The sequence below is a fragment of the Papaver somniferum genome, chromosome 3, assembly GCF_003573695.1.
Source record: "Papaver somniferum cultivar HN1 chromosome 3, ASM357369v1, whole genome shotgun sequence".
NCBI classification, from domain to species: Eukaryota; Viridiplantae; Streptophyta; class Magnoliopsida; order Ranunculales; family Papaveraceae; genus Papaver; species Papaver somniferum.
Window position 1 is genome coordinate 181,545,317 of NC_039360.1, and position 9,427 is coordinate 181,554,743.

The 9,427-nt window shown below is 36.9% G+C and overlaps 2 protein-coding genes across 2 annotated transcripts; one reads left to right on the forward strand and one right to left on the reverse strand.

The window, feature by feature from the left end:
* The first annotated feature begins 1,328 nt into the window (after nucleotides 1-1,328).
* On the forward strand, nucleotides 1,329-3,160 carry LOC113358198. Its single transcript, XM_026601730.1, has 4 exons — nucleotides 1,329-1,665; nucleotides 1,756-1,986; nucleotides 2,456-2,737; nucleotides 2,855-3,160. Exons 1-4 carry the CDS (start codon nucleotides 1,660-1,662, stop codon nucleotides 2,879-2,881), a joined length of 546 nt encoding a protein of 181 aa, XP_026457515.1. The 5' UTR covers nucleotides 1,329-1,659; the 3' UTR covers nucleotides 2,882-3,160.
* A 2,354-nt stretch (nucleotides 3,161-5,514) lies between these two features.
* Nucleotides 5,515-8,907, reverse strand: LOC113358199. Its single transcript, XM_026601731.1, has 5 exons — nucleotides 8,172-8,907; nucleotides 7,688-7,848; nucleotides 7,370-7,397; nucleotides 6,415-6,520; nucleotides 5,515-6,032 (listed from the first exon to the last, which is right to left on the reverse strand). The coding sequence occupies exons 1-5, from the start codon at nucleotides 8,571-8,573 to the stop codon at nucleotides 5,923-5,925; spliced, it is 807 nt and encodes a 268-aa protein (XP_026457516.1). The 5' UTR covers nucleotides 8,574-8,907; the 3' UTR covers nucleotides 5,515-5,922.
* Between the last annotated feature and the right edge of the window lie 520 nt (nucleotides 8,908-9,427).

Here is a 9,427-nt window from a genome sequence, read left to right on the forward strand (position 1 = left end):
TTTTTACCATTCAAAAAAAAAAAAATTTTACTGCAAACCATTAATGACAAACAAATCCAACCAACAATATTAAGAATCAATCAATTCATAATGGAAGTTTTGGATCATGAGTTGATGGTGTGATTGCATTGGTATCCTTGATAACCCTACTTGAGCAATTAACAATACCGTTTAGATCTACCATCTACTACATAGACAAATTTAGGCAAAAGTTAAAAGAAAAAACAACCTAAACGGGTCAAACATGATGAAACGTGTTACGTTGACAACTTAAACAAATGGAGAAAAAAAGGTGTGAACCGTGACAAGTAAGGTAGGACTTAGGAGGGAAGAAGAACTGAAACAAATTAAGGACTTTAATTCATGCACAAAGCTCAATGCCACCGCACCGTTATTTAGGTCAAACTACATCAGATCACTTTGTGCATGAATTAAACTCTGTTGTCAAGTTTCAGCAGCTCAGCCAACAGGAGGGCTGCACATGGTTCGATTTTTATATGTTTTTGGTAAAACCTAAACCGAAATCAAAGTTCTCGGTTTTCCAATAATGAAAACCAATGAAACCATATAGCCTATTTGATTTCATTGGTTTCGGTTTCTACTCGGTTTTGTTAAAAACCATACGGTTTTTGGTTATTATAAACAATAATGTACCAGTGCTTTATAGTTTACACAAACAGTACACCCAACACTACAAGCGGCAGAAAAATTTGCTGGCAACATATCAGAGACATAAATGACGAGCAACTAAAATGACAGCAAAAGGATTTAACTCGAATAATCCTCCTAAGAGTCCTAACCATTCATTAACTACAATTCATCAGTGTGAAAAGATTCATTCTATTATGGTCATTATTAATCGGTTAACCAATTGGTTTTTGGTTCGGTTTTGAGGTAAAACCTAAACCAAAACCAATACTTACGGTTATCTGAAACTGACAACCATTAATAAGCCATAGCAATATGGTTTCCGTTCGGTTCGGTTTAAAATCTTCGATTTCGGTTTCGATTTTCTATTCTGGTTCGGTTTTGTGCAGCCCCATCAAACACTCAACAAGGACAAAAGTTTAGAGTAGAAAAAAGCAAACAAGAGGAGAATAGCAAATTCCCATCCCTTTCTTTCCTTTTCATACGCCTTACTCTCCTGTCTTCCCGCACATCTCTAGGCAAGATGAAAGGTGAAGCCACCTCGAGATACGCGAGTAGAAATCCCAGACTTGAGACGACTTTTTTTTTTTACTCGGTACAGAGTCAGACTTGAGACGACAAGAAACAAATAAAGTGATGTTTTAAATTAAAAGCATCTCTTCTCTTCTCTAGAGTAGACAGAGACCGACTCTCATCAAGTCGGAGAGGACAAACATTTCACACTAGATTACGGGATGCTTATTTAAACAAAACAAATCCAGAGCGAAAGGAGTGAGAATTTATGCTCTTTTTCATCCCACAACTTTATATAACTTCTTCTGATTCTACTGCTTCCACAAAATATATATACTAGTAACAGGAAACCAAGAAGAAAAGAAAAAATCCCATCACTTTTCTTCTCTTCTATATACTACTACTGCACTTCCAAAGCAAGCAATAGTACTTGCTGAAGTTAACAACTCTAGAGAAAACAGAACCCATTTCTTTTCTTCTTTCACCGTCTTCAGAGCAATGGATGTAAGTGTTCATTTACAACCTAATAATGCAATCCTTTAGATTTTTGTTCTTGATTGTTGTTGCTGATGAGTTGTTGATTGTTCTTTGTAGGATTTCAAGAGGAATCAAATACCTGCATTTGGGAACTGGGATTTCTCAGATGGGTTGCCGATTACACAGTATTTTGAATCAGCAAGACAAGCTGGATTAGTTAGATACAGCTGTGGTGAAAGGGATTTGTACGGTGCTGTTGCTGATGATTTTCTTTACTCTAATCCTCCTCATAGTTATCAGCATGATCTTATCAAACCACCTTCCATTACTGTTGTTTCTCGCAGAAAGGTAAACAATATACAATTTCCTTTTTGAGTTTGTTTTCTTCCTTCAAGCTGAATTACAAAAATGGGGTTTCTTCTGTTCTGTTTTACATCGTCCAAAAACCACAAAAATGATCAAATCAATGATTTTTCTACTGATTTATGCATGGGTTTCTTTTAATTTTACTCTTTTTGTTTACTTTTTCCTTCAAAACTTCTCTAAAATTGTTAGATTCTCTTTCTCTCACTGTCTCCAAAATTAAAATTAAAAACAGAGTGTATATACTTGAGATCCTTAATTTCTCAGACTTATTGTATGATTATCTATAAATGGGACATATCTTTTGGATTTATTGATCTATATATACATGTGTTTAAGTACAATAATTTTTTTTTTACGAATGATCATCATTGTAGAATTTAACTGTATATATATTATGAATTAAATTAGTACAGTACTAATTCTATGACATTATTGAAATGAAATTTTGTAGACAAAGGGAGGAGTACCAAGGGAGAAACGTTACAGCAACAACAACAATATTAGTATCAAGGAACAAAAGAAGCATGGTAGGGTATGTGACGTGACTGAACCGGCAAAACATCACCAGCAGCAGCAGCATCATTCATCGTATTCACATGATGATGATGATGATGATGAAGTTGAACAATATCACCATCAGCAACGTTACATCCCTCATCCACAAAGAATTCCCAAAGCTGTTGATGAAGATCTTTACAAAATCCCACCTGAACTTCTCTACAAACCTAAAAGAGTAAGCAATTTGATTCATCTTAATTAGTATGTAGGTCCTAATTCTGATTGATAAAAGTTCATAATTTTTATTTTATTCTAACATGAAATCATTTATTTTTTTAATTTCTTATTGTAGAACAAAATGCTTGGATTCTTCTCATGATTAGTACCCACTTGTGCTGCTTGAAACTGAAGAAGAAGAAAGAAAAAGCTTAATTTTAGGTTTAATATACTTATAGAAATATATAGGTGGTTACTTAATTTAATAGATTAGTCTCTAATTAAGTTAAGTTAATTTCAAGAGGTTGTTCTTAATGACTTACTTATTTTGTACTGTTAATCCAACATCCTTAGAGGGGTTAAATTAAGTATCTATCTTTAATTGTTAAGTTTCTCGCGTGGAGTGTCAATGAATGAATGAAAAGAGTTACCTATCACTCAATTTTTCTGGGTTTTGATCATTATTACTAGTTCTAGGCAAGACATCTGCATTCCCTTGCTTAGTTGCTTGCAACTTTTACAGCTCAAACTCAGAAGCTTGATTATAAATTTGGCCTAATATTAGGGCGTTAAAGGGGCTATGATCCCCTTTGATTGATTTCGGGGTCTCGGGCAGTTGAATGTGTATGCATGCTGCGGTTGGTGTGCAAGAAGACTAACATTAGATTGATTTTGAAGAAGTCAATTTGGTGGAAAGTGATTAACATTAGATTGACTCTTTTGTTCTTTAAAAACAAATAAATCTAGACATAATAATAGTATTTTATTAGGTTAAAGATACAGTATCATCAAAAATCACTAGTCTCTTTTGTACTACTACTGTATCTCTTAAACAGCTGCTTTCCCCTTTAATGCAATTTGCTTAACCAAAAAAATAAAGGTAATCGCTAGTGCCAATAAAATCTGAACCACGAAACTAACACTTGGCAGGATGTAATTAGCATGCAGATGTGTAATCGCAACTGCAACTTAGCTCCATTGAGCCACTGTGTTTTACTAGTAGTATCTTGGTACTTGCGAATTAAAAACGGGACATTTCATTAAAAATCTTGGTAGTTTTACACCTTTGATAATATTGTAACTAGTTTTAACATTTAAACTAAAGAATGGAGCATATCTTACTCTGTAAACTGGCCGTACAAGATGGCTAAGCAAATTATGGGCAACACAAACCCGTGTTATCTCTATATTGCAGCTCTGTCAGAGATCGTATCAAAACAAGCCGCAAATTAGTGGGTAATCCAAAGAGATTCCCATTATTCTAGTGTAACTCAAAGGTTCAGAAACACATCTTTGAGCTACTTAATTACTCTTCTCTGTGTCTAAATCCAAAATTAAACACAAATCCGTATTACAGACCCATAACTTTATGTCTATCTTTTTGGGGTTGAATTAGTTCTATAATTTAACTTATGTTTCATCTTCTTATGAATCTTTGATATTCAAAGAAGTAGGGAACTTGAATTAAAGATTAAAAAGAGTTTGAAAAGCTGATTGATACTACTAGCATATCAGCTCATACTTGGCCATTGGGATCTCTTTCCTTTTTGTAAACACAAACATCCAAAAAAACAGGCCAAAAAATTAGCAAAAAGAACACATGGGTTTGTGACTTTGCATTGTTTTAGGGGTTTTATAATGATTCAAGGGGACCCATAACTTAGTCCCTATTTCACTCAACTTTGTTACTCACCACAAGGGTTTAGAGGGCAGCTAATTTGATATTTACCATGAGCTTAAAGCAAAACTTTTTATAGCTCATGGAAATCTTCATCAGGGTTCAGGTTGTTAATTCCTAGTCATCTTCTTCTTTCTTTACTTTTCCTACCAATGTAAAAGAAGAAAGAAAAAGGGAATTTGGATAAGGGCCACTTTACTTTAATAAAATTGATGAATATTCTAAAGCTCATTAATGTTGGGCCATGTTTCATGAGCAGATAGAAATGTAAAGAACAAGTAAAGTTTTTTCTTCTTTTGTTGAGTGGTTGGTTATCTTAATTGCATTTGAAGAACTGGTGTAAGCTTAAGTGTAAGAATAAAGCGAGGGTGCCCAAGTACAAAACCAGAGAGAGCTTTGGACGGATACTGGTGAACTTATACACAATTCTATCTCCAATGAAAGTGAGATACTCTCTTCAGTACAAATTCTTAACCCAAATTGTACATGGATACCAGTGAATCTCATTGGCTGCAATTGGTCTGACTATGAATTCAATGTTTGTTTGGTATTATTGGTGATAACAGTTGTTATTGAAAAAGGCATGAAAAGGTAAATTAAGAGTGCACAAAAGCATGCAAAGCTCAACTGCTAATTGGCCCTACCAGTTCTTCTTCATTGTTGTACAACCAAAGTGAAAACCACCATTATGATTGTGTTTGGGAAGACAAGGAAGAAACCCACCACCAAGATTCAAAGCGTATATCCACTGAAAATGGGGACCCCCTCCTTTCTTTACTTTCTATGAAATGAAATGTCATGTTTTCAGCATTTACACCGTTTACTTCCGACCTTTTCTAATCTGTCAATGGAACATCAGTACTATGGTTCCCAATTATCACTCTATATATCCCTAATCTATCTCTCTTTATAGACCTTTTACTGCTTAGAGCCAAGCCCACAAGGGGGCTTATGTACTACTAGAAGCTACCTGTGTTTGGCTGTATAATGTGGACCACTGCAGCACATTGCTTATTCAAAATGTGGGTAAAAGTGGGTGAGACTGTGTGGTTTAGGAGAATTTGCCTTTGTCTGTCCGGTCGGTCATCCAACTCTAACAGGGTCTCAATTAAACCCACTGTCACTATACGAATCGATAACATTATTGTTTGCCAAGCCGATCAGAAAAACATTATTGTTTGCCAAGCCTGAGTTAAGTAGACTTGCTGTTTGATAGTTTGCCACCACATGAGTCAGCTGAGGATTTCAAACACCATTGTTGAGAGACTTGAACTTGAGATCCCTTAACAACACACGGCCAGCGGCACAATTTTATAAATAGTGTTATACAGCTTGGCCAGTGTGGGGATATTTGTAACATATCAAAATCATCAAGTAAAGAAAGTAGGGCACTTAAGGGAGACGTGGTTACTTGTTGTCTGGAATTCTTGGATGGTGTTCTATGAGGATTCACGAATGGCAGCGTTGCAGTGAGAGTGTGGGACAACAGCTGACATCACGAAATGCAGAAATTTGAAGTCCTCAGTTTAACCTCTCTCCGACTCTGGGAAGTATCTCTGAGCATCAAATGGTCTATCCCTGGATGCAGCTGAATCACGGAAGTCGGAACCACTTCCACCATTCATAGGAGCAAATGCTGCAAATACATGGAAACAGAAGGCGTCAAAAGTTGAAATAAAAGAATAAACAACCAGTTGCATTCCCATGAAGTGTCCTTACTAGCAGACACGCCTAATAAAGTTGTAAATTTTGGCCGATAAAGAACTCCAAAATATGAACAAATTTGTGTTCTGTATGTATCATAGCAGCAGAATCTTGAATTTGCAACCTATTGTCACATGCTGAATCAGTGATTCAGTGCAGAGACCCAACCAGGAAACCTGGTCTTCAAATGTTTGGCCCGCTACGATAACAGAACTTGAGCTAAATGTTTTCAAATTAAGAAAAGAAAAAATATAAGCAAGAAAAACAGTAAACTCAATTGCTAGAAGAGACAGGATATCTGGAAAATGATCAACCTTTGTCCCTCATTCTTCTCTCCCTATCATAATCAAACTTATCTCGGATTCGCCCAGCCTTTTGTAAAGTATTGTCACCTTGTCTACCAGCTCCCAAACCTTGGTCCTGCATTACAAATTATACACCTTAAATGAGAAACCGAATCCTACTGCAGTACAAAGACTTGCAGTATGATGCACGTTCTCTTAATGCACCACAATGCTGGAGATCCATGATGGAAATACAGCATGACGGCATGCAAAGCTTTCATATTAGTAACATTTTCAAGTGTCGACAAAAGTTTTCAGGAACTTGCTTCTAGTTAAATCTCATCTATGGATACTTTTCTGAAGCAATGACAGGGGAAAACTTGATGGATGACATGGAACCAACAGCGTGGAACATCCATGCCACTTCAAACGAGTGGTGAACAAATCAAATATAGCACCTTCAGCCTATCAATACTCCCCGAAGTTAAATTGAATAGGCTTCTGCAACCTAAACAGAAATTTGATTCTGAGATTTAGCAAAAGCCACAGCACAAAATAGGATCAAAACAAGTCTGCGTTTCTGCAAATGTTACACTTGCTTTTGATTATGAGCTCACAATACGATACTGACAGAAGTACCAACCGACCAGTAACCTAACCTTCCTCTAACCTCTGACTACTGCCGGGTATTTGTGTACAAGACAAAGACTAAGGAGGCAAGTTACCTGCTATGTGATACACCTAATTTGTTAGAGCAGATAAAAGTTCACGCAACTGCATGATAGATGGGTGGTAACTACTTGGATTGCTCAGCTCTGTGGTAGTGTTTCCTACACAAACTAAAACTGATATTGCCCACCTATGTCCAAGCTTCTCGAACAGGGGACCGGTTACTCTTTTGTCAAGATATAGTATCATACTACGATCATGTTATTAGCATTGAAATGAAAAAGTAAAGCAAGAGTTAAGGACATGACATTGGTACCTTAATTTGGTAGTTGGACCGTTGTCTCCTGGAACAGAAGAAAAAAGAGGTTTACATTACACTTATCTGGTTACACAAAATAACTCATCATGCCCACATGTTTTTCACGAGCGTATGAAGATAAATGACCGTTTCCCAGTGAGAGGGTATACAGTCAAATCTCAAATGCACACATGCCTCTTAAAGTGCAAGGCGGAAAAAGAAGAAGCAACAATGGGTATGACCCGCTAACTAGAACTTGATAAATCGTGATACAAAAATGCAGAATAGGTATCTAGAGGGATTATTAAAATTCAAAATTAGGTTACAGAAGCAAACCTGTAGGGCGAAAAGTCCTGATCATCCTCGTCACCAGATTCATAATCCGCGTGATCTTTGGCAAGTTTCTTGGAATAGCCTTCATCCCAGTACAACCTTTCCCAGTTCTCTCTTAGCTCCTGATATAGTTCCATATACCTTTTGCAAAAAGGTTCGTGTTCCTTTTTCCACATTATAAAACAATAGCAACATTAGTCCCCCAGAAATTTAACAAATGTCATCAGCTCTTATAGGAGTGTATTGAATTTGGATTTACAAATATTACTGGTTCTGCCATAATCAGGCACCTTATCTATAAGATGATAGTTTCCAACTGCCCACATTCTTCAGTTAGGCAAAATGTCGAATACCTATTGTACATGATTCATCATCCTAAATAAAAACCCATTCTATTAAGAACCGTAATTTCCATTGATGGAGCTCAATAAGGCATCACCACGTAGTAAGAGAGTATAACCCTAGAAGTGAAAAGGGGAGAGAGTACCTGTTCCTTAAGAACGAGACGAGTACGACGCATGAACTGTTCGCGCATTTGTTTACGACGCTTATTAGGAAGATTATCTCTAGGTATAACAAAACGTTCTCTAGGAGGAATATGTTCACCAATTTCATGCATTTCACCATCAATAACCCACCATTCTGATTTATCACCTTTTAAATTCTTATTTTTCATCGATACCACTGGATTTTTCTTAGTCCTTCTCTTTGCAGTTGAAGGTGCTGATGATGAAGAATAGGGACCAACATCACCACCACTGCCATCCATATAACACCGAAGCTGCTGTATTTGCTGCTGGGTTTCTGCTATTGGTAGTACATGTGGATGGAGAAATGGGTTTCCTTGAAGCTGAGTTAATCTCTGCAACTTCCTGGTTATAGATAACATTAGCAATTAGTGGTATCTTAAGAGATGATGAAGATTTTGGCTACTTGAGAAAGTTTCAAGGACAAAATCTTTTAAAAATCAGCTAGTTGGAGAATCGAAACAATCAGTGTTCGAAGCCTCCTTTGTTTTTCAGGCAAAACCAGCTTTTGGTTTTTCGCACCCCATCCACAACTCAAACAACAACAAAGTTTTTCAAGGGCAACTCCTATGGTGTGTAGGCTAGCTAAACCATACGCAACTTAATGACTCTCCTGTGGACCCTCAGAAATTCGTGGAGTCAGAACGCACTATGGTAGAATGAAAATGATTCTTCGCAATCCCACACCCTTCCTCATCGGCCCGTTATTTTTGGAAATGTTTAGCTAACCTATCTTCTTTCTTATAGATATAGTTTTCTCACAGATAGGTGACGGCCAAAACACAACGATTGGTCAATATTGGATTCCTCATACACCTCCAAATCAACCACATCCAGTGAGCCATATTCTACCACCCACCACCATAGTGTCCCACCTGATTGACCAAACATCAAACACTTGGAACCATAACATAATCCACCACTTCGTCTCAACAGATATGGCTCACCAAATCATTAATATCCACCTACCAAATACCCCAGTACCCAACAAAACCATTTGGCCCTTCACAAAAAATGGAAACTACTCCTCAAAATCTGGCTACAACCATCTCATCTCCATTTAACCTCCCACCCAAACAAACCAAAACCATTCTCATCAACCTGTGAACATCAAAGCAATCTAGAAGGTAAGATGTCCACCAAAGATCAGACTTTTCTTGTGGAAAGTCGCACACAACGGCCTACCAACCTTCAAAAGACTACACGGGCTAAATAT

Excerpts from the sequence above, each read along its gene's own strand:
- LOC113358198 (XM_026601730.1), top strand. Across the intron at positions 1,987-2,455 it reads CTGTTGTTTCTCGCAGAAAG|ACAAAGGGAGGAGTACCAAG; the intron begins GTAAACAATATA and ends GAAATTTTGTAG. Across the intron at positions 2,738-2,854 it reads TTCTCTACAAACCTAAAAGA|AACAAAATGCTTGGATTCTT; the intron begins GTAAGCAATTTG and ends TTCTTATTGTAG.
- LOC113358199 (XM_026601731.1), bottom strand. The coding sequence starts at position 8,573 with ATGTTATCTATAACCAGGAAGTTGCAGAGATTAACTCAGCTTCAAGGA. Across the intron at positions 7,849-8,171 it reads GTCTCGTTCTTAAGGAACAG|GAACACGAACCTTTTTGCAA; the intron begins GTACTCTCTCCC and ends ATGTGGAAAAAG. Across the intron at positions 7,398-7,687 it reads CAGGACTTTTCGCCCTACAG|GAGACAACGGTCCAACTACC; the intron begins GTTTGCTTCTGT and ends CTTCTGTTCCAG.